The sequence below is a fragment of the Dendrobium catenatum genome, unplaced genomic scaffold, assembly GCF_001605985.2.
Source record: "Dendrobium catenatum unplaced genomic scaffold, ASM160598v2 fragScaff_scaffold_621, whole genome shotgun sequence".
Lineage (NCBI taxonomy): Eukaryota > Viridiplantae > Streptophyta > Magnoliopsida > Asparagales > Orchidaceae > Dendrobium > Dendrobium catenatum.
Window position 1 is genome coordinate 18,839,318 of NW_021319083.1, and position 25,972 is coordinate 18,865,289.

The following is a 25,972-nucleotide window of genomic DNA, read 5'->3' on the forward strand; positions in this document are numbered from 1 at the left end:
ACCTTCTTGGATTTTAAAAGTGAAACCAGTTAATTATTTGTAGCAAGTTTTAAAAGTAAATTTTTAACCACGAAAAAAATTACTTGCAGCAAGTAAATATGGAGCGGAAATAAAAATGACACAAAGGTTTATAGTAGTTCGGTCAAACACGACCTACATCCACTCCCTGAAGCCTCCCACTTCAGGTATTGCACTATTACCAAATTGACTCTCCTTTTGCTCTCATAGCAAGGCGGAGAAGCCTTTGCAAAAATCTCTTCCACCAATCCCCGGTGTGGCAGAGAACAATCATCTTTTCACACCCTTTAAGTGTAGGCAGAGGACCTTCGTCCTTTCACACCCTGCAATTGTAGGCAGAGAACATTCGTCTTTTCACACTCTCCGAGTGTAGATAGAAAACCTTCGGCTGTTCACACTCTCCAAGTGTAGGCAGATAACACTCTCTCATTCAATTGCCCTTTACAAATCACGAAGACCAGATGACAAAAAGATTAAGTGTCAGTTTTTAGTGGACCTTTTATACAAAAGACACAAAAAATCGCCAATAAAACTGAAGTTTTCAATTTTGAACGTACACGATCATACCGTACGATCGTATATTTGTACGCACGAACAGTTCAAATACTGTCGCGTACGAACTCATTGTTAATTAGTACGAAATCAATTCGTACACGATCATCGTCCCGTACGAAATAAATTCGTCTGGTATGAATAGAAAATTTTCAAACTTCGTTTGTACGAAACATCAGGATGAAATGAAAGAGAACAGAAACAGAGGTGTTCGTCTTGGGACGAAATTAAATATCGTATGTACGATCTTTTTTCGAAGACATATTAGAGGCGTTCGTCTTGGGACAAAATTAAATATCGTCCGTACGATCTTCTTCCGAGGACAGAACAGATGCGTTCATCCTGGGACGAAATTAAATATCATACGTACGATCCTCTTATGTGAACAAAACAGAGGACATCGTCTCTGTATGAAATTAATTATCGTCCGTACGTCCCGACACGATAAAAAATATCGTACGTACGTCTTCGTATTAGGACAAAACAGAGTCGTTCGTCCCAGTACGATAAAAAAATATCGTACGTACGAACTATACTTAGAAAATTTTTTGCCATTTATGTTCGTTCCATTGCTTGTTGGGAAAAATAACTGACCAGATCATCCGGTACGAAAGAGTATCGTACAATATGATTAGTTTAAAAATATGAATTTTAAAACTCTCCCCCGGTGTGTGTGTGGTCAGTTACTCAATTAGAATCACACTCTCTCAGACTCAATAAAATGAAAAATACAGACTTCAATTACAATAAAATTTAAACTGATCTTGATTTGAAGTCTTTAGTAATCGGAGTATGATTTTCCTGAAATGTTAGTACACACATGAGCAAAAACAATTTTTCCAAAATATGTTAGGAGAAATAATAATCAAATTAATAATTTTTGGAATCATTAAAAACATTCAGGTTGCAAGAATATCAAACATGCATAGCAACTATCTCAACATAAATAACTGAAATCCACTGGTTAACAAATAGAAAGTTCACCTTGAGTTCCGCTCACTCTCACTCTTGAGGGTTGTTTTAACGGAAGAATAATTTCAGCAAACTTAAAGATGCCACCAAAATACACAAGACACCTACAATATTGCCCAATGAAAGCCTTGATGGAGGGGAAGGAGTCGGTGGATGTTGAAAAACTCGCCACTGTCCTAAAATTTGGTGCGCGTTGATGGCAGTCGTCAAAGTGAAGAGAATCCGGTCGACGCAGCCGTCGATGGTGTGGTCGATCTCCAAGTCAAGGTCAAAGAAGGGTGATCTCAACACATCTACTCGTCCTTGATGATTGTATACGAATCCATGGCCTTTTTTAGGATCATCCATTTATGGGGGAATAGGCCGGGGTTGTGTATCTTCTTCCTTGGATGGTGTATGAAGTAAAGGAGACGAGAATGAGAGGAGGAGGGAGAGGTTGGGGTGGTCGGCCAAGGCTAGGAGAAGAGGCCACTTTAATTTCAGGTTTTAGGTTTAGGTGGGTAGAGGGGAAATAAATTAAAATATGAAGTTTAATTTCAGATTTTATAATTTGAAGGGAGGGAATAGTTTTGAAATTCAAATATCCTCTAATATGAGAATAATTAGGGCGACACACCTTGAAGGGAGGGTGTTGATTGAGAGTATTAATGGAGAAAATTAATTAAGAGTGGGAGGGCATTGATTGAGGGGTAAGGGTCTGGCCAAAGGAGAGAGAGGAAGGGTGTCTACATGCAATGAATGTGGGATTTGGAATTAAATCCTAATTAATTTCAGATTAGGAGTGATTTTGGGGGTTCTTAAAATAGATTTATTAATTAGGAAATGTTTTGAATTTCAAATCTCATTTTAATTCAAATTAAGAGAATTTCCAACTTAATAATAGGATAAATTAGGAAGGTGTTTAAGAGGCAATTTGAATTTGAAATTGAAATCAAGGGCTTGTGGAGGAGGAGGGGCCGACGGCTCGGGCTTGGTAGGCCGACTGCTTGAGGTGGAGAGGGGTGGGAAGTCGGCGGTTTGAGAAGGAGAGGGAGGCCAGCAGTTTTGGAGGAAGGTGGGGAGGAGATCGGCTGTTTGGGGCTTGGGGAAGGTTTGGCGTTGGGGAAGGGTTTGGACGGGGGGGGGGGGGGGGGGGGGAAGGGGAAATGTTAGGCCGGGAGTTGGGGGAGGATGTGTGATGCCGGTGGTATGGGGTTGAAGGAAAGGAAGAGGGGAATAAAAACCTTGAGCCCGGACTCTACCGACGGCTGACAGAATTGCTTGGTCGTCTCTTAGGGTTCTCTCCTCTCTAAAGGACTCACAACAAAGAGAAATAACAAGTGCTGAAATAACAATCATCATCCCTAATACAAAAGCTAGGGCCTTCATATATAGGCCTCAAGGAACAAAATACACAACGGCGAAATTGCATTCTGGGCTACAACATGAACTAATCACTCTCAGGGGTACAATGGTAAACTAGAACATAAATAAAAAATAAAACATTATTGCATCACAAATAAGACTACTAATCGTAGCCGTCGATTTACGATGTCTCCTCTGATAGACGTGCCAGATTCGCCTGCTTATGTCCTCATCATGAAGACTTGCATTATGAAATTAAACATAAGTTAAATTTAAAATCAGCTTTCTATAAACTATATGGATGCTTAAACAAGCTTCAAACAAGTAAGAAATACAATCCACAAATAGCAATTAACCACAACCAAAGTTCTAGAATTCAAGAAGGACAAATAAAATCAACAACTTAGCTAACATGGGTTGGTAAAAAAAAAAAATTCAACGTTTAACATGGATCAGTCACTACGAGAACCATGCACTCAATGATTTAAGAAGTTAGAGAATTTAAATAAACTTGAAAGTATTGATGCCACATAGAATTGGACTTCAAAGCTATCTACTTAAATGTATGAAGTAAGAGTAGAAAGACTTAGGTGTTTGCATCGTAGGGAAGCTTCCTTCAGATGGGGTGTGGTCTCGGCCGGTTGATCTTCAAATGGTCGCTCCGTAGTTGCTTCATTGTGTCTTGCTTCACAGTGGAGAAGAAGAGATGCTGGCCGAATTTGGAAGGAGGGAAGCCACTGTTTTTGCTATTTGGGGGAGATTAGAAATGGTATGTTGTTAATCATAGTGGTGGGGCTTAGGGGAATGGGAGAGGGTGGGATTGGAAAATGAAAAATTTGTTTTGGGAAAGGGTAAAGATAAAGTTAACTTTGCAATTAATGGATTAACTTGAAGAGTTCTAAGAGTGGGCCAACCATGGGGAAGGGAAAGGGAAGGGGCAGCTTTTCCAATTCCCAACTAGTTTTGAGAATGAAAATAAGGAGATGCAATTAATGGGTCAACTTCTCATTAATTAATATGAAGAGTTCCAAGAGTGGGCCAACCATGAGGAAAGGGAAGGGGTTGTGCCTTTTCCAATTCCCAAATAATTTTGAGAATGAAAAATAAGGAGAGGCAATTAATGGGTGAACTAACCATTAATTAATATTAAGAGTTCCAAGGGACAAGTGGGGTCCAATTGGAATCCCAAAGATCAAAATTTCAAATTGGGAAATTTTGGATTGGGAACTTGGATGGGGAGGTGGTGGGCTTGCCGTGGGCGGTGGAAGGGGAAGGGGGTTGACCGACGGTTAGGGAGGAAGAAGAAGATGGGAAAGGGGAAGAGATACAAGGGGGAAAACCTAGAGTTCACTTTAATGGGCTGTTAGTTACTTCATTTGCCTTCTCCTAGGGCTTCACCAGTCTACCACATTCACTCTTACACAAGAGAAGAAAGCAAAAATCAGAATTCATTCAAAATTAATCATCATCATCTTACAAGGGGGGAATATAGCCATATATATAGACACCACCACTTGACTAGACAAAAGACACAAATGCCCTTGGTCTTAGAACATAACATTAAGGAAAAGTTCACAAACTAAATTAAATCACATACAACACACATAACAACTCAATCATGGCAATTGATCTACCACCCCTTCTATGATAAACTTTCCATGTATTGATGTGCCATCATATCTATGCTTAGGATATTTAATCAAAGTATTCCTTTTTATCAGGTGCTGATGTCCCACTTATATACAACGTGATCTCAGTTAGATTATTGCAGTCATTTTCATGTCTTATAATAGTAAATCAAAGGAATTTCTTTTTATGACATGTATATGTCTAGAGCCACGTTTTGAAAACCGGACCGGCCGGTCTGACCCGTTCAACCGTGAACTGGTCTGAAGACTGGTCCAGTTCACCCTTAAAAACCGGGGTGCATCAAACCGGCCAGAATCCGGTTTGAACAACCGGCTTTCAACTGGGAACCGCGTCCCGATTTTTTAAATCGGCGTGTCCCATTTTTTTTAAATAATTAAATAAATATATTAAATAAATAAATTGATAAACTTAATCATTTAATATAATTAATAATAAAACTCTTAAATAAATTATTACATAAATGATTTTATAATTACTTGCACATTCACACATGGCTTTACAGGCCCCATATTGAGCTCTATCATGTGCCAAAAAGCAAAAAAGTATATAAACTAATGCAAAACAAAACAACAACAAGTGATGTGGGACTAAAGCATTACAAGCAAAAAGCTCTCTTTGTGTTCATGTATAACACTATGCCAAAGCCAAAACATCTTTTCTGTAATGGTATTTTATAATTTATTTTTATTAATATTATAAATTTATTTTTAGTGATAATATTTATTTTTTATTTTTTATCCATTTATGTTTTTATTATTTGATTATTTATTATTTTATAAACTATGGAATAAATATTTTTTATTTTATTTTTTTGGAAATTTTACTTTTTTAGTTAATATTTTTTGATTTTTTTCTATTTAAAATTTATATTTAATTATATATTATAAACAATTAATTTTTATTGTGAGTTTTTTATATAATTTATATTTATAGTTTATATCTAAATATGTAATATAAATTAACAATAATTTATATTAAAGTCTATGGTTATTATATTTCATTATTATGTTAATTTTATTATTTTTTATAATAATATTATTATTTATTACGTCATCCGGTTCGACCCCGAACCGTGAACTTTTCCTTCGTCCGGTTCGTTGTCTTGTCCGATTTTCACAACCTTGGTCCAGAGTTTTAAATACATGGTCTAAATTACAGAATATAAAAATATTTATCCTCAAATGTTTATTTTAATAATTTAGTTTGTTCTAATAGGTACAATAACATAAAAAACAAATAGAAAATGTAGTGTGGGAAAGTAGTTGAGCTTGATATATTTCAATAGAGGTGCAGAAATACCGAAATAGTGAAATACTTAAGAGATGAAGGAATTGCTTGGTTCATTGAACTTTTTAATATCATTTTGAAGACAAAATATGCCAGATGAGTGGAGGAGCGTATTGGTTCCTATTTTTAAGATTAAAGATGATGAACAAGAGTGTAAAAATAGAGGAATTAAGTTAATGTTTCATACATTAAAACTATGGGGAGAGAGTAATTGAGCATATATTACGACGTGATACTAATGTTTCTCAAAATTAATTTTGATTTAGGTCGAGTAGTTATACTCTGGAAGCTATGCATTTGTTGAGAGGTTTGAGGGAGAAGTATAGAGAGAATAAGGAGGATCTACATATGATTTTTATTGATTTAGATAAAACATGTGATAAAGTTCCAAGAGAAGTGCTCTAATGAGTTCTAGAAAAGAAATGAGTTAATAATACTTATATTTCAAGTAATTAAAGATATGTATACTGCAATTGTTATTTGTATTCAAACACAAGGTGGTTTGACCAAGTATTTTACTATTTCAGTTGGATTACATCAAGGATCAACTTTAAGCCCTTTTCCTTTTGCTTTAGTCTTGGATGTTCTTACTAGACATTTTTAAGAGGATGTACCATGATGCATGCTTTATGCAGATGATATTCTTCTTGTTGATAAAATTAGAGAGAGTCGAGGGAAAACTTTAATTATGGAGTTGTAAGGCTAAAGGTTTTTGTTTGAGTAGATCTAAAACCGAATACATGGAGTGTAATTTATTTTAGTAATAATGAATCTAGTGGGGGGATTGTGATTTTGGACGATCAAGTTATTAAAAAGAGTACATGTTTTTGACATCTGAGGTCTATTATTCAAAGTAATGGTGAAATAGATGAGGATATTATTATTAGAATGCTCCTTTTTGGTGGCTGTTCAGTTTCTAACTTTTCCTTTTCTTGCTGTTCTGCTTCTGGATGTTCCTTTCCTGGCCATTCCTTTCCTGGCTTTTCAGTTGTGGTGCTGCCGTGCCTTTTTCTCTATTCTGGTTGGCTATTTTGGGTGGCTGCCTTGGGTGTTTTTTGGGCTCCTTTTCTATATTTATAGTGATGTTTTCTGTTGTTGGATGGTTGTTGAAGCTTGATATTTGTCTCTAAAAACCTGAGGGTTTCTTCCTAAGCTTGAGACCTTCCCCTTCCACCTATTTCTTCCTCCAAGGCTTCTAACTCTTTCTTCTCTCCGTAAGTTTGCACCCAATTGTATTTTTCTTCTCTACAGGAGTTTCTGCGGTGTTGTTGTTGGCTGGTTTGTTGGTGTTGGCTGGAGGAGTTTCAACGGTGTTGGATCAGATTGCTATGGTGGACCACTGGTTTGCATGTTCCTAAGAGCTCTCTAATTTCTTATTTTATTGTTATATGTGATGTGACCACTTGTTGATTGTTCTGAGGGGTATTTTGTTTTATATTAGTTTATTTTGCTAAGTTTCCTATAGTTCTCTTGCATCGAGTTTGTTTTATTGGTGGTTGTTCACTTGTTTTTGGATTGAGTCGTGTTCCTTTTTTCTTAAGTGTTCTCCTTTGGTGTTAAGTCTCTTTTGACCCCATCATTTACTCTTAAAGACAAAATGCCAAATGAGTATATGCGTGAAAAGGTTGGAGTAGCTTCAATGGTCGATAAGATTAGAGAGAGTTGTCTTAGATGGTTTGGTCACAAAGTGCCAGTCTTTCGATAACCTGATTAGAAGAGTATATATATTAGATATGAGATATGTTAAGAAAGGTTGAGGTAGACCTGAAAAATTTGGTTTGAAAGTATTAGAAATGACCTTTTTTATTAGATGTAAATGAAAATTGGATTTTTGATGGAGACAATGGAGAAAAAGGATTCATGTAGCCAATCCCATGCAGTGGGATAAAAGCTTGATTTTCTTGTTGTTGATGCTAATAGGTAGTTGGAAATTAGTTTAATGTGTAGGTTAAAACCCCAAAGCCAATATTGGAATTTATATAAAAGACTATAGCATTTATTATTCTAGTTTTATTAATTTGTTCTAAATCAGGTGTTCCTAAATAGATTATCATTAATATTGAAATATTTTGATTATTATTACTGGTCTATTCTGATGTTGCCAAACATTTGTCATTCTTGTATGATTTCAGGTTCTCAGATATGTTTCCATCCTGAACCTTATCATTGAAGGCAACATTACTGCGGCCAAAAAGATGGCAACCAACTTTTGGGATGAGGTAATTTTTGGGGCTGAAGATACAAAGCAGCACTCTGATTCACTTTCAGATTCAAATTATTTGGAAAGAAGGTGGACCTCTATTCAGCAAGCTGAAGCTGCTTCTGTTCTACTGGAAATTATGAAAGAAACGCCTAAGAAGTGCGATTACTGTAAAAAAAGTAATCCCAGGCTTCAGAGCCGTACATTTGGTTGGTTAGAAAAGGTATTCGTTGCTATTTATCTTTTTTTTTTGGGGTCCAAATGCAAGAGCTAGAAGTTGACAAACTTGTATGCTTCTTTCACGTTCCACATATTATTGGTTAATATTTTCCTTATGCTTTATGGCTTATAATTGTTGGAACCAAATGAGATGGTTTAATAAATTTTGACCTGATATGCCATCAACGGCTGATGTTGGTGTGGTTCACCATAATAAACTGTTGACTATTGTTGTTACCTGGACAGGCTTAATGGCGAGTCTAATGCTTCAATCCTCAGCAACAAGCGAGTAAATTTTTTTTTTCCAAAATGACAGACATAATATGTAAAAAAAAAATTTGTGCAGCATTTATAAATTTACTTGCATGTCCTACTATCATAACATCTGCCACTAGTACACTGGTAGGGGTTGCTATGCAACATTGCATGCTTTTCTTGTAGGGGTGAACTGTGGATAATAACTTGATAGGTGTCAAATGGGACAATCTTGCGCAGTATGTTGTCAATGCAGTATTTACCTGTATGCCATATTTCAACGACGTCATAAGATGAGTTGTTGAATCTAATTTCGAATTGAAATTGGATGCTGATGAACTTGAGTTTTTAGTGACCAAACCATTTGAGGCGACTCTCTTTAATCTTATTTGCCACTGGAGTTACTCCAACCTTTTCATGTATATGATTGTTTCACATTCCATATTTAAGAGTAAAATCACTCATCCATCTGAGCATCCTCATCTCTGCAACACTTAACTTAATTGTATTCTTCTCTTTTAAAGGCCAACATTCTGCGCCATAAAGCATTGCAGGTCTCACCACCATTTTATAGAATTTTCCCTTAAGTTTGAGGGGTACTTTTATATCACACAACAGGTCGATGCATTCCTCCACTTAACCATCCAACTTGAATTCTACTAATAACATCCCCATCTATTTCACCACCACTCAGAACAATATACCCGAAATATCTAAAATGTGTATTCTTATTAATGACTTGATCGCCAAAAGTCTTGATCTCCCATTAGATCCATTACTACTAAAATTATACTTAATGTATTCTGTTTTAGATCTACTCAAATGAAAATCTTTAGACTCTAAGGGTGACCTTCATAATTCAAGTTTACCTTCAACTCTCTCTCTAGTCTTATCAACTAGAAGAATATCACCAGTAAAAATCATACACGAGGGTGAATCCTACTGCAAATGACTATTAAGAACATCCTTGATTAAAGAAAAAAAGATAAGGGCTTAAAACTGATCCATGATATATTCCAACTAAAATTGAAAAATACTTGGTCCAACCTCCTTGTGTTTGAACACAAGCAATAGCTCATGCATACATATCCCTAATGACTTGAGTATAAGCATTATTAACCCCTTTCTTTTCTAATTACATCCTCACCTACGCCATAGTAATTCCCACCCTAGAACTTTGGGTGGGTGAAAAAAGAATGCTAAACTTATTTTTGAGGCTCAGCTAAATGGAGCAGAAACATCACAAGCACCACTGACACTATCAAGATAACAAGAATAGTTTGCTAGTTTTGTTATGAACCCTAACTTGATCGAATGTGATAGAACTATTTTTTTTTTTGTCAAAGAAAACAAGATTATAAGTAACATAAAATGTGCAGACGCAACGAATAACATTGAGATGTGAATAGCTGTAGTTATTCATAAAATTAAATTTATGTAAGCCATTCTGTTGATGAATCTGACAGTTGAAAATTGTGTGACAGTTAAGCTTTGGATTCTGCTTCTGTCTGATTAACATTATTAGTTGCTAAGTATTTCAGAACTTTATTGACATCATTTTGACTGGCTTGCAGTTTTTCCCACGTTCTGAGTTTAGCGTCAAGGCTATTGAAGATTATAGCTTAGGAACTGCTTCAGAGGGTGATGGAGAACTATTGGATCCCGCAAAATCTTCAAAGAGAACCAATCGATCTAGAGAGCTACCTCCTGAATTTTTAAAGCAGATAGCGTCATCTAGAAGGGTTGATCTGCCACCAACGGAGGTTGGTTTGCTGTTCTACCCTTTGCTGTATTTCTGTTTGGAATATTCGCCTTTTTTCAATCTAATATGTTGAATGTTCTAGGACTAGTATATTTACTACTAGTTCTTTTTATTATTTGTTGATTTGGTATTGCATTTATATGAATAGGCTGAAGGTATTTTAAAAGATTTATGGAAGAAGGAATCAAAGCTATGCATGCTTATATGTGACATTCAATGCAGACGTTTAAGGAATTTTGAGAGAGAAAAAGGTTATGCAATGTTTTTCCTGAAGGCTCTTCTTGTTCCACCTAACAAGTTTCGTCCTCCTGCTTCTAGCGGGAAAGAGGTGAGCCTAATTAATTTTTCCTTTAGTGGAAAACTCTTTATATTACTGATTAAGATAATATATATATATAAAGATAATATGAATGCAAAAAGAATTTAGGAATGGTCTGTAGTGTACTTTACGGACACATTGTATTCTTTTATTTTTTGGGACCTTCTCTCTCTCTCTTTTTTTTTTTGTTTATTTGACATGACTTGAGCAGTTTTTTATAATCATTATTATTATTGTCGATATTTTTCTTTAGCGCCAATTTTTTATCAGCATGTTTATGTAGTCTTACATTCTTAATTTTGCTTGATCAATTTAGACTCCTCCGTGATTGTTTTACTTCTCTGGTCATCTACTGTCTTGGAACACCAGTTGTTCTATGCTGTTCTTATTTCACGTATATATGAAGCAATATAGTGTGAGAATTCCCTTTTGTTGCTTTGGTTCTATCATTTTTGCAAGCTTAATTCTGCTAAATTTTTCTAAAATTGAGTTAAATTAGGCATTTCTATCCATATTTTAGTGTCTTTTCTTGTAAATATCCCACCCAAATGACTCTTATTAGTAGGCATTGGTACATGCTTTTAAGAAAGCATGCTATTTAGGGCATCGCCATTCAAGTTCCTCCACTTAAGCTTCAAAGATATATCATTAGGATTTTCCTTCAATATCCATTGGGTGATTAACTCATTAAAATGAGTACATATTTTAGATATCTCTGGTCCATTGTTCAAAGAGTTAGATGAGGATATTATTAGTGTAATTCAAGTTAGTTGGTTAATGTGGAGGAATGCATCAGGCTTGTTGTGTGATAAAAAAGTACCTCTTAAACTTAATGAAAAAAATTATAAGATGGTGGTGAGGTCTGTAATACTTTATGGTGTAGAATATTGGCCATTAAAAGTGAAGCAAAGAATTAAACGTTGCAGAGATGAGGATGCTCAAGTGGAAGATTTGCTTTACACTTAGAGACAAAATGCGAAACGAGTATGTTAAGTTGAAAGAGTTAGAGAGAGAAAATGCTTAATTTTATTACACATAATGATGTAGGAAAAAAAATTCAAATGAGTATTTATTTGTGGGCTTTTTTTTTTCTAATGGGCTTGGCCCAATTGTCCTTAGCTGCTTGGTGTTTGAAGTTCACGGCTGATGGTTCATGGGCTAGCCGTGCCTTTCTTTGGTGGCTGTTGGTTGGCTGGCTGCTTGGTTCCTGGGCTGGCTGTGCCTTTCTTTGGTGTTTGTTGGGTTTCATGACAGTTTGGTTTCCTTGGTTGGCTATTGGGATGCTGGGCTGCTTGATTCTTGGGCTTGCCGTGCCTTGTTCTTTGGGTTTTCTCCCTGTTTTGATTGGGTGACACTTGTGGGAGGCTGTTTGGTTTCAATTTTTCCTTATTTAGGGGGCTGTTTGCTGTTTTTTTTGTTGAGAGAGTTATGTGATGATTTTTGGAATGAAACCTTAGGGTTTTCAATAGCTTGCGAGCTATCCTCTTCGACCTCCCTATCTTCTTAAACATCGTTTCGGACTTCTATCTTCTTTCTTCTCTCCATGGTAACCATTCCATTTGTATCTTTCTTCTCTTAAAAAATTTGTAAGTTGCAAGATAGTTGCATCGTGTATTGTCCTAATGTAATATGAAGTGGCTCTAAATGTAGTCAGAAGCTTTATTGTGTGTGTGTTTTGTCATTTGGAAGGAAGACAAGTTTTTTTTGTTTGCAATCTTAATTTTGTTTTTTTTAATTGCATCACATAACTATCCCTTTTTATAGATTTATACAATATATCTTAATAAAGAAACAAATAACTATGGAATCATACATAATTCCCTTAATATAATCCTTCCTAAATAAGCCATTGGAATATGGAAGGAGATCCGCGTGATCTAGGTGAGCCTCCTGTGGATTCCCATGTTGGCCGTGGGATCAAGGGCCAAGGGACATTCAGATTTAACAGCGTGATCCAGGTGAACCTCCTACTAATCCCTGTACTGGTTATGGGATCAAGGACCAAGGGACGGCTGGGATTTAACACCCCTCAAGCTGGGGAATACAGATCTGTCATTCCCAGTCTGGTAATCCATCTAAAAAAGGTAGATGATGTAGAACGACGTGGCAAGCTAGAGTTGCCGCCGAGAGGAAAAGGATGCCAACGCTCTTGATCCACAGAAAGTCAACCGGAGGAGGAGGTGCAGGTGGATGTTCAAGTATTCGCCAATGTCCGGAGGGTAGGTGCTCTTCTATAGATGGTGCCAAGGTGAAGAGGATGCGGTCGACGTATCCTTCGATGGTGTCGTCAACTTCTAGGTTGAGATCGAAGAACGGGGATTGTAGAATGTCCGTCAAACCTTGGGGGTCGTAGACAAATCCGTGGTCAAGCTTTGGGTCGACCATACATGAGGAAAGTCTGGTTTATGCCATATCATAGCTTCTATACAACAATTTGTGGCTCTTAGGATGGCTGGACAACAACAAACTGTAACTAGAACCTTGGGACAGCACGTAGGATGAACTGGGGCAGCAATATCCAAGGTTTTGGAAGGAGAGACAACGCACTACAACACCCAGGATTTTCTGGACAACAAGGAAGCTGTAGGAAAATTCTGTTTACAGCAAAGGGACGGGATTTGGGAGAGTAAACAAGAGGGGGGAGTAGAGGAGATGGGCCGGCTAGGGTAAGGAGATGAGAAGAAATTCTGTTTCAGATTTTAGGTTTGGTAAGTAGAGGGATTAGGGTTGTAAATCTAAAATTTATTTCAAATTTAATGGGTTAGGAATTAGGAGGGAGTTTTGAATTTCAAACCTCTGGATAATTAAAGAAAATAAAGGAGAGGGCGGCTGATTTATGGGATGATATTGGATTTAATTGAGAGCTTTAATGAAAGGGGCATTAATTAAAGAGAAGGGGAGAGCGGGGGCCGGTCATATGGGGAGAGATGAGAAGATTCCACATACAATGTTTGTGGACGCAATAAATGTGATTATGGAATTAAATCTGATTTTAATTTCAGATTTGAGAGATTTGGGGGGTTTCCTAAAAGAGATTTACTAATTAGAAAAATCAATTTAAATCAAATCTAATTAAAAATTTAATTAGATCTAATTTAAGTAACTTTTCTAAAATAGGAATCCTAAATTTGTTACTAAATTAAGGGGGCTAGAATATGAAAGACTTACTTTCCTAAAATAGGAATCCTTAATTAAGAGACAAATTCAAATTCAATTTGATTTGAATTTTGAATTCGAATTCATTGCCAAATTAAGAGGGCTAAAAGAGGAAGGGCTTTGAATGCATGACTAAATTTGTGGAGCCAATGAAGGAAGGGGTGGCTGGTTGGGCTTGGGAGTGGTGGTGGGGTTCTTGGTTGGGGTGACAGAAAGGTTATGAATACTGGCAGTTCAAGGGGAAAGGAGGAAGGGGTTGGTGGTGGTGGAAGGAGGGGAAGTTGGGAGGCTTGGCCGGTGGCTATGGAGGGTTTGGCTGGCGATTAAGGGAGATTCAGAGATGGAGAAAGGAAGTGTAGGGAAAGAAAGATAAAACCATGAGCCCGGACACATCCTGCTTAATGTAGGCAAGGGGGGGGGTCAAATCAAGGGCGGTCCTTTTGTTCTTTGCGTTGCTTGCTATCTCTTGGTTTGGGCCTTGGCTGCTCTCGGTTTGGGCTTTGGCTGTTCTGGTTTTGAGCTAAAAAATTGGGATCTTCTTGGTTCTAGCTCATAAATGTTTGAGCTGATGTTTCAGCTCATAATGTGAAGTGGGCATTGGCCTTTTTCTCTTCCTTTGTGCCTCCTCGGTTTCTCCTTGTGCTGTCCTGTGAACTGACTGCTGGGTCTTGTGTGTGCTCTTCGGTTTCTCTCCCTGGCTGCTTTCCCGTGGCCTCTCCTTCCGTTTTCTGTGTTGGCTCTTCGGGTCCCTCCCTGGCTGTGTTTCTCGTGGCTTTCCTTCCTGTTTCATGTGCAGATTTTATGAAGCTGTTTTGTGGTTTCTATTGCCCTTCGTCTTCCCCTTAGATGATTAGTTTGATTGGGGATTTTAGGTGGCTGTTTGTTTGCCCTTTTCTTCTATATATAGGAGATGTTTTGTATGTTTAAAAGAGTGTAGTGTGCTGATTTTTGGAGTAAAAAAACTTGAGGGTTTTTTCTTCTTTGGGAATAGCTTGCGAGCTATGTTCCCCATCTCTTCTCTTCTCTATAGCTTGCGAGCTATGTTTTGTCTCGTCTTCTAATCTCTTTCTTCTCACTGCAAGTGACCACCCCACATGTATCTTTCTTCTCAACGGATGAAATGCAATTTTAGCAGTTTTATGTTAATGTTTGTGTTGTTTGTAAGCGTCAAAGTTTGTAAGTCCTTTTATATTATAAAGTGAAGTTGTTTTTTGATTTATTTGTTGTATTTTGTCTAGTTTTTGAGAATTTGTGTCATTTCTATTTCCTAGTAAGGTTTAGTCTTTTGCTTGCAAAAAATTAGGGGTTTTCCTAATTTTTTGCTTGCATCACTGCGGCTGATGGTATTACGTTGCCCTCACCTAGGGACTTCAAACCACGAGCTCAGACACATCCTGCGGCTGGTAGATACTACTCTTCCCTCACATAGGGATCTCACCAAAGTTCTTCCCCAAGAATAAGAGTGCAGAAAGTTTTTTTATTAATAATCCATCATACCAATAAAATAGTAAGGGCTTCTATATATTAGGCCTCAAAATGAAAGAAACTCAAAAAGTCAAACATGCCCCCAGGACTTACGAAGGACAACTCCCTCAGAAGAGGGTAACAACAGAAAGTGTATAACTAAAACAAAAAAAATACAATTAAGATAAAGTGGAATGAGCTCGGCCGTTGATCTTCGTCTTTTCCTCAGATAAGCGTTCACCGTTGGATGTCTGCATCAATATAGTTATGCAGTCCCTTGTTAAAAACATCTACAAGATCAATTTCATCCTTTTCTTGCACCCCATGTATCTAGGTTTCACCTTCAATCAACTCCCACTGCTCTTTATTTCGGAGCATCACCTCTACATCACCATCATACAAAATTTTACGCATTCTTATACTTTGATCAAAAGAATCAACAATGCCATCATAAAATCCCTGATCATCTGGCCACCAAATTTTTATCTTTGAACCAACAATTGTGTGATGCAAGCCTTTTGTACGCTTCTTTGGTCCAAAAGCCTCTTATATGCCCTGAGCACGCTTCCATCTTGATTTTGTTTTACTGGTATTTTAACATGGCTATGATCTTTAATCAAATATTTTACTGTAGACTTTTGAGAGGAAAGAACATTTAATTTCAATTCTTTGTCTTTATCCTCAGTATGCTTAACTCATTTCTGCTTCTTAGTGCCAGCAATTTGCTTGTTTTTTGAGAATCTTACTCTAACTTTTCTTTGAGATCCATTTCTATCCCCAGTTTTTGGAAGTTTTTTGTCTGAATGACTCCAAGCTTTTTTCTTATTACCAACTCCATAATGATTATTGCTAATTGACAACTGCAATGAAACATTTCTTCATCCTTTGCTAGAACTTAGATTTGACCTTTATCAGGCTTTGTTATACCTGAATCCAAGCTATGTTCAATATTAACTCTAGATTTACTACTATGATGGCAAAATTCAACCTTTTGCTTTGCAACCATGTAATTACCATTCCCAATTTGAAGAGATCTATGATTCATCTACAACAACATATTTTTCTGGATGAAAAATTTCACCTTCTTGCTGTGCAGATCCCTGAAGCGAGTCGTCATGAAGGAATTACTCGAATAATTTATGGTCAGCTTCTTGATTTTGACCAGAAGCATTCATTTCATTATGTATCGAAGTGTCAGAATTCACTTGAAATACTTTTGTAACAATTTTCTATAATTATTTAGTGGAGCACTATTGCCATTAAATAATTTAGCCAAATAAGGTTTTACCTTTCCGAGATATGGACTCCTTGGTTCCGTGAACTTCCCCTTTGATTCCTGTTCTGGTTTTATGAGGGGCTGATTTCCGAATAGGCATTTGGAAAACCTATGACACATTATGCTTGGGATCTTGTAAACATTAACTAAGGTGGCTTTTGACATTCCTCTACTTTGCCTATAAATAAGAGATGTTGTTGTGAAGGAGGAGGCAGTTGATATTCGTGAGCATATGTGCTATTAACCTGCGGGTTTATTCGGAAATCCTGCGGGCTCTTTCCACTCTTCTTTTCTCATCCCCTCTGGAAATCCTGCGGGCTCTTTCCAGTCTTTCTTCTCGGGCTTCTAACCTCTTCGTCTCTTCGCAAGTGCCACTCCATCTGTATCTTTCTTCTCAACAGCGAAGCAACTTTAGGGTGTCGTGTCTTGGTTGATTTGGAAGCATTTGGACAGTCTTGCATTGGTGGACCATCGGTTTGCTAGTCTTATGCATTTCTCTTATTTAATATACTTTTCGATGAATGTGAGGAACCCGTTCTGACGGTTGTCTGAGGATAGCGTTTTTTTTATTTCTTTAAAATCTCCTAGTATTTCTTGTTGTGTTTGTCCAGTTTTAGTTGTCTGATTTTATTTTAATAAAGTTTGTTTTAAGTTCTATCCATTGCATCTGTTTCTTCTTGTGTGTCTACATCATTGTATCAATGTGATTTTCCTAATCTTTATTCCATCTTTCTTTCCATAACATTGGAGGAATCAAAAGATCAACTTTTGTATAGTTATCGCTATTTAATCTCCCTATAATATATTATCTTCTATGCTTTAATTTAGAAGTATATCTTGCATGAAAACGATTTAACATATTTGATCATATAAAAATATGAGAAAAACATAAGAAAGATACATACAAAAAAATGGGTGAAACTGATGTGAAACTACTAGGAGTTATTTTAGAAATTAAAAAGAAAAGATTAAAGTGTAGCTCGTTACAAATTTAAAACTAGCACATAAATTTGAGTTAGGAATTCGAAAGTATTAACTTGCTTAGGCCCAAAGATATGCAATAGAGATTAACCAAAACAATTCATTCAAAAATCCAAGGAGATTTAAATGCAACGTACAATTAACAAAAACCCAACGTTTAACAACGAGAATTTCACCTCGGGGCCGTCTCACTCAAGTATTAGTAGGCTTTTAGCGGAGAGAGAAGATCCAAGCGATGAAGGATATTACCACTAGAGAAGCGACACCGAAGAAACTCGTTGGCGGGAAGGTGGCCGGCGGGGAAGGAGGTAGTGGGTGGCTTACGAGGCTCCACTTGTGGCTTGAGAATCGTCGGTCGAAGATGCTAGCAAGGATCGGGACGACTCGGTCCAAATATTCTTCCACGGTGGTCTCGTCTTCAAATCCCACGTCAAAGCACGGGGATCGTAGGATGTTGATGCTTCCGTCGGCGTTGAATACACCCATTCAAACTCGGGATCCGCCATACATGCTTGACGTAGAGAATTCTTCAAGGAGAGGAGACTTGAGTGAAGGTGAGGGGGGAATCCTTGCGTTGGACGAGTGGAGATGTTGAAGGTGGAGAGGCCGGCGGGATTTCCAAGGAGGAAGGAGGGGTTCGGTCAAGGAGGGAGAGAGGGGGCGGGTGTTTTGAGAGAGGGGTTCTAGGTTAGATGAGGTGGCAAGCGATTTACTAAAATCTGAAGTTAATTTTCAGATTTTAGTATAATTGAGGGAATAATTTGAAAAGAGATTTCAAATTCCTAATAGTGATTAAGGGGAATTAATGGGTAATCAAGAGGGGCCCATCAATGTGGCCGGCGGCTTAATGGGGAGAGGGAGGGAATGTTAAAGCTAAAACTGAAATTGAATTTCAGTTTTAAGTGAATTGGGAGGGAAATTTTGAAATCCAATTTGATTCCAAAACGGTCAAGGCACTAAATAGCATTTAATGGGGAATCTCCCTAGTGGCCGGCGGCATGTTGGGAAGGGGAGAGGTAATTTCATGAGGTGGCTTCCCATTTGAATTAGTGATGTGGCACAAGGAGATTAAAACTCCAATATCAAATGGAATTAAAATTAGGAACCGTCATGAAAACTTTCCAAATTTGGAATTCCAAATTAGGAAAGAATTTGAAATTCAAAATTCAAATTTCAAATTTGGGCATGTGGTAGAGATGGGGTGGACGGTTGAGGGGAAGTCGCCGGCAGGGTGGTCGGCCGGGGCCGTGGATGTGGCCGGTGGTGAACTTCCAAGGGCGCCCGGCAAGTGGAGATGGGAGGGCTATTCTTGTAGTGGATGGGAAGGAGATGGGTATGAATACGAGCGAGAAGATAAAAAAAATCTAACCATGAATCGAGGACTCTTCCAACGATTGGTGGGCCTTGCGAATTGCTCCACTTGAGCTCTCTTCCCTCTCAAGCACTCATGCTAGAAAAGTTGAAACAAACATAACTTTTTCATTCAACATTCATTAACCAAAATAGTACATGAGACCACTATATATAGGTCTCAGCTCATACAAAGAGAAAATACCAAATTGCCCTCTGGGCTACAATGACAAAATAACTCCCCACAGGGGTAAAAATGGAAAGACAGAAAATAAAAAGATAATAATAAAATAACATCATGACATCTAAATCAAAAGTAGAGGTGCTGAATCGTGGCCGTCGATCTGCGGTTTTGCCGGCGATAAACATGTCGGTAGCGTCTGTCGATGTCCTTATCAGAAACTGCCGCAAGAATGCCATAAACCTTCCAGACTTTCGATCCGATCCAATTGGGCACCTGCGACTCCACCTACGAACATTCGAAGAAGAAGAAAATGAAGGTTTTAGACTTTCATTGAAGAAGGCAATGAATCTTTAATAACACATCCTAAACCTAACCTGTGGTGCTTAGGCGAAGTCGAAGAGTAGGAACACGATGAAGTGGAAGGCAGCCGAAGTCCAGGCGAAGTTGACAAGCACGTACGCACGCAGGCGAAGTCGAAGAGCACGATGACAGCTGAAGTTCAAAGTGCCCAGGAGAAGTCGAATATCATGAAAGAAATAAGAATACATATATTAGGTTTAGTTTTTTTTTTCATAATAGCTTTTTAAGAGGCGAATGCCTCGTGGAAGTGAGGCAACACGCCTTTGTTTATTTTAGGCGTAAACGTGTCCGCGTTTACTCGTAGAAGGCCAGAATTGCGCACCTCTTATTGCGTAATTTTAAGCCATGATTAGAGACAATTACCATAGATGATTTGGTCGCATAATACATCATTCTTTGATGACTCTATTAGGAAAGTAGATGTATTATATCCGACATATGTTTAGAAAGGTAGATATATACCTAAAAAGTCTTTGTTAGAAAGTATTACAAATGACATTTTTTTAGTAGATTTAAATGCTAATTTGACTTTTAATAGTATACAATGGAGAAAAAAAATATTCATGTGGCCGACCCCATGTAGGGGGATAAAGGCTTGTATTGTTATTATTGTATTTATTTGTACAAAACAATATTATACACAAATTGAAGGTTTGTACTTTCATATGAATACCATTTGTGCAAGCTTTTGTTCTTTTTCTCTTTAATTGAGCAAAAAAGAATATGAGAACTTGTGTTAATTTGTTTTATAAATGGTAATCCATTAATCTATTTGTGATAAATTAAAGTTTATGCAATTAGCCATTGGTATTGATGGTGTTAATGACATGACTTTTACTTACACAACCTTGTTGATTGGCTATTAGATTTTTAATTTTTTATATTAATGATTATTGGATAGTTGAGGATTAAGTAGGTCACTAATGAGTGGTGTTCTTCTTGATTAGTGCTCCTGATGAGGACATCGGAGATCAACGGCTACGATCTTGAGTTATTTATTTTGTATGTTTATGTACCAGTTTATTTTATATTGTTATTTTTCCCGTTATACCCTTACGGGTGGTCATGTAGTGTTGTAGCCCGAAGGGCATTTTAGTCTTTGTTTCTTTTCTTTTCTTGAGGCCTATTTATAAGCTATCTTTCTTGTAATTTGGGATGATGATTGATTAATGAAAATTCATATTTCTCTTTGTCTCCCTCAATGTTGAGTGTTTGAGAGAAGAAGGAAGACCCAAGGTGTGGGCAATCGCAATACCCGTCAACCTTTGGAAGAGTCCAAGGTTCGCGGTTCTATGATCTCTTTGTGAGTTCGTTAGTTTACTTTTATCTTATTTGTGTTTTCTTTCATCTCCTTTCTCCCCCTCTCCATCCACCACCCCGTCCTACTCCACCATCCAATCCCTCCTCAAGCTCCACCGCCGGCTTCAACTCATCCTTTCACAACCGAATTCTCCCAAATCCCACCACCATGCCGCCGGCCCTAGTGCCCATCCCCCATTAATGATAGTTAATGTCACCATCATCACCTACCTAAATAACCTCCATTGAATTAGGAAGAGAACTCCTCAATTTGAAATTTAAATTTTGAAAATTCAAATTCTTTCCTAATTTGTCAAAGCCATATTTGGAAAGTTTTAAATCTCATTCAATTTAATTTTGAATTGAATTGGATTTAATTTTCCTTTTCTTTATTTTGAAAGCTAAATAAAGAAGCTTTTAAATCCTCACACCTCTCCCTCTCCCCCTACATGCCGCCGGCCACATGTATGGTTTTACCCCCATTAATCCCCCAATCAATGCATTAATAGCCTATTAATTTGAAATCAAATTTCAAATTAGTTCCCTCCAAAATCACTCAAAATCTGAAATCAATTTCAGTTTTGAATTAAACCTCTCCTCTTTTATTTCTTTCCCTTAATGATCCCTAATTAGCTCCGTAATTTGAATCATAATTGATTGGAATTCAGCCTAGCCATTCCTGATTAAGAGTTTGGGCAAGAATAGCATAGTTTTCCCGCAGCCATATGGCCGCCCCCTTCCCAGGCCTCTCCGCCCCTTCACATCCCGTCTCTTTGGAGGTTCCTGGTGGCTGTCCAAGATGCTACAGCAAACCAATCCTGCTGTCCTGATTCCCGAGAGGCCACTCTGAGGCTACTCTGCTGTCCAAGACGCACTGCCAACTTAGCCAATATTATCCCGTACCCCAGGTTTGCTGTTTGGAACTGCTGTTGGAAGTGCCTTGTGTGCCAAAAGAGAGGCTCAACCATACTACTTTGCTGTACCACAAGTTCTCGCTAGCTGGCTGCCCAATTTTAGTTTTGGTGGCTATTCTTGTCGCCATGCTGTCAGAAACTAAGGATCCCTTCTAAATAATGTCAAGCACTTAGCTTGCTGATTGTCTTCATCCAGGCCTTGGTGTCAAACAGAAGCTTTGTATTCTCTGATTTGGGTAAACTCTGCCCAATCATTAAACTCTTAAAGATCACTTTTTAATTGTGTGAGTTAAATAAATGATTCATGAAGATCTTAGTCATACTATCTTCCGCTAACTCCCTTAAGGCTAAGATAAGTTGATGAGGGATACTCCTTGATAACGGACTAGTCCTTATTGTTAGGTGTAAGGGATTTCGTGTTAGAATTACTTATGATTCACAATAATTAGTTCGAATAATTTTGATCTTAACTTCTATACATGCTGGTTTAGCGTCCTAAGCCTTTGTTTTTAGCCACTCTTTAGGCGTTTTAAGCGATTTAATTATACCATTAAGATATAATTATTTTGTTCTAAGGAATATTAAATGGTGCAAATTTCATTAGGCATCATCTTTGCATGTTCCGTCTCTATACTTACTGCTAAGCCGCCAACTCTAACTCATTGATATCTTATAGCTGATTATAGTTTGACTCTGCAGATTTGTTGATTTATTTCTGCTTGTATCATATGCATGATTTACCACTTCAATGTGTTGAATGGGTTGATGTTCGAGCCTTTTGTTGTATCTTCGTCACGAGAACTACATTTTCTATGATACTGCTGCAATGAGTGGATTGTAAGAATTTTACTAAAGAAAAAAGCTCACATCGATCACAATTATCAAAGTGACTACAATTTGTCTAACATCAGACTTAATGGATCGTCAAGAAACACTGATGTTTTATTTATGGTGCATTTTATTGATGATTACACTACATAAAAAGACTTAGTTATTTTCTTTCAGCCAATAGACTCATGATGGTATATAATATTTGACGAAGTTACAATCATCGTGTTTTATGGAAATAGAGTCAAGTATCTTTAGTATACTTGGAAATGCCCTTTGGACAATGATTTCCATAGATTCTTAAGAAATTTATTTAATTTATATGGTGGTTTGCTATGTAATGCCACATTTTTTCATTTTGCGAAGGCATTGCCATATTATTGAATTTTATAGTTTCAGGAGAGGACTGAAAGAGATTGCTAGTCAATTTAAAAATTAGAGAGAGCATAAGTATGTGAAGGGCTGCTCAAAGCAAGAAAGGCAATAAAGTTTTCTTGATTGGTGTTAAGCAAGAGTTTGTTTTTTAGAAACAAAAGAGAGGTTTAGGGCAAAGATGTTTTCTCAAAAGGTAACTCTACTTTCATAAATTGCTTGGCATAGTTCTATATACTATCGAAGGGCTTTCTTATAATCTGGAGTTGGGTGATTCCAACTATAAAGCTTATCCTACTGTGCTTAAATAGGATGAGAGTAAGAAGCTAATTTGTACCCTTTTAAGTTCTTTCTATGAATTCCTGTTGTAATATTCTATCACGAAGTATCCAACACAATTTTAACTTTCCCTTTGCACTTTTTAATTGTTCATTTTAGCTGTAAAACATTGAACTTTCATTTGGTGATGACTACATTAAACAGACTGGATATAGGGATGATGCAATTTTTGAAAAATAATCCGGTAAGAGATTTAGTGACAATATTGGCAATGGAGTTTATTCTGGACCCGAATACAAACTGCATTATGTAGAGTGGGTTTATAAAGAGATTGATATGTATGTGATATATACATTTGAATTAAAAAAAAGTTAAAGAGATAGATTTTTATCCACTATTTTTTGCAAAACTACACAAAGGGAAAGTGGGAAAGTTCCACATGCAACAAGAGGAGACATAATACGATGTCTCTAGAAAGACTCTTCTTCTACTATCGATTAGTACCTTTTTCTTCAAGTATTGTTATGCTACATCATTTTTATAGTTATTCATATTAGTGTTTTAGTTTGTTCAATAAATTTGAGATTCTCCAAAACAGGATTTGATTCACTTCGAGAGAAATCCATTTTGCCTAAAATTCAGAACTCAAACTCTAACCATCGATGAACACTAACTTGATAGGAAAATTTGGTTTAGATATATTACCATTTTGAAAAGGCAATCAATATAGATTTTTTGAAGTCTAATGCAATGGCTGATGATGTTGTTTGCAATTCACATAGCCAATAGTTCCTCTAAAAGTGCCTTCAGTAATGTGTACATAGATCCTTAGAGTTAGATTAAAGTGACTTAAACTTGATATACCGTTGCGCATTGGGTTTGTGTCAAGGAATTGGTTGTAGGGGAAAAATTGTGCAGGTATCATATAACTTTTTGAATTTCATCCTTTATTATTTTTTCTTGCACTTCAATTATTATAAGAGGTTAAATTTATTCTTAGCGGTAAGTGAAAAACCTGATCCGCGACTTGAAAGCATGTGATTGAAAGAATATACACTAATTTAAATATTAACCAAGTCAAAGAAGACCCATGAGTAAAATTCCAAGTCATTAGATAATTTTCATCCTCCTTTTAAACCTATTTGTCATTGGCTGATGCCAGTTTGGTAGCCGTGAACTGAATGTTATTGTAGGCTGTTGGGTCTTGGGTGTTGGCTTTCTGCTCTGTTAATGCTGCATAGCTTGTTGTTGGTTGTGGATGAATTATTTTCGCTTCTGGGCATGTTGCAATGTCTGAACTGTTCATTGTTGATTTTTTTTTTATATACTGTTTTTTAAATTTAATATAAACTAAGCTGACAACTGGTTGGATGTTCTGATTTAGTGATTTTGTACCTGTGCCTGATTCGTTGAAGCCTCTTATTGCTGCTGGAATAATTTATTATTTGGGTTGTAAGTGGTTTCCAATATGGCTTGGCTCTGTTTCATATTTATTGTTATGACTAGATGAACTCATGCTAGCTTAGTTTATATTATGAACTATATTAGTTAGTTGCTATTGGGGTGCAAATGAGTTGAGTTGAGCTCGAGTCAGGGGGTGGTTCGAGTCAAGCTAATTGTCAATGCTGAGCTCGAGCTCAACTTCAAGTCGACACTCAAAAAATTTGAGCTCGAAACTCGAAGTCTGTCCAATTAATAAACGGGCATCGAACCAATGGTGAACCTCGACGGGTTTTATTTAAATACTTATGTGAATTATTTTGAATATTGAAATATTTAAATTTTATACATATTCCGAACATTTATTATTAATTTTTTTTATTGACCGGCTCTGTTCAAATTTGTTACTTACTTTTGCTAATTGCTATTACGCCTGATTTAATGCTTTTGAAATAAGAAATTATTCTATTTTAAGAAATTTTGAATATAGCACTAATTATTTTTTTTAAAGTATCTACTTAATTTGGATTTTTTTTTAAACAAATCGGATTCCGGGTACCATTTCAGGTTGACCTGATACTCGATCGGGTTCAGGTTCAGTGTTAATAAAATAGATCCTGAAATGGCTACTTCATGTTGGGTCCTGGGTTGGGTCAAAACAAAGCGGGTTTAAAGTTGACTTTTGACCGGACCGTAACCGTTTTGAACACCTACACGTATGAAGCAAATATGCTTTATAGTGGTGGACATGTGGTTTGGAGATGGTATGGCGGCTTGTTTTTTGGAGTCATGTAATTGATGTTCTGGATGAGTGGAGGCATGTGGCCACTTGGGATGGGTGTGCCATTTTTGGGTCATGCACCTTGAATTGGCTTCTTGTGATTTCTTTTGATTTATGAATTGATTGTTTTTTGGGAAACATTTCTCATGGCTAAGTGTTCTTGTTTTATGTATTATGACACCTATCGTTTGAATGTTGCTTAGTGCTTATGTTAACTGATTTATCAATGTAATTTTTTGGTTGAGAAAACCTGGTTACCAATATAAATAAATATTTGAAATTACTAAGCATTTATATCTTAAATCGCTTTTTATGCTCGTACCTATACAATGTATTTTCAACATTTAAAAGTACATAAACTTTTGATATATGTTATTGAATGTTATCTAATGAATTGCTCTTGTATGCACAGTGTCATTTCTGGCACTTATATGGTATCTTGGATTGATTTTTTCTAAAATTAATTTTTTGTATATTTGATGAACTCTATTGGTAACTATGATTGGTTCTACAAACACCTAACTCTGGAGGCTTTTTCTGACAGGAAAATCTACAGATGGTTGGGATGGAGAAGGCTAGGTCAAATTTGTTATCGTGCTGGTCATTCACGAGGTTTTTGGAAGTCCAGACAGGTTGATGCCAGAATTGTTACGCAGTCAAAGTAGTGAAATGTTTTATATATTCCCTAATTTTTAATTTTCTTCAGTTTG

The 25,972-nt window shown here is 36.8% G+C and overlaps 1 protein-coding gene across 3 annotated transcripts in view; it reads left to right on the forward strand.

Moving 5' to 3' along the window:
• Positions 1-25,972, forward strand: part of LOC110112331 (DNA-directed RNA polymerase I subunit 1) — a 112,413-nt gene that overhangs the window by 15,010 nt on the left and 71,431 nt on the right. For all 3 annotated transcript variants that reach the window (XM_020844523.2, XM_020844525.2, XM_020844524.2), the window contains exons 5-7: positions 7,956-8,246; positions 10,072-10,260; positions 10,408-10,587. In XM_020844523.2, the coding sequence (XP_020700182.1) occupies positions 7,956-8,246; positions 10,072-10,260; positions 10,408-10,587 (660 nt within the window). The remainder of the gene's footprint in view (positions 1-7,955; positions 8,247-10,071; positions 10,261-10,407; positions 10,588-25,972) is intronic.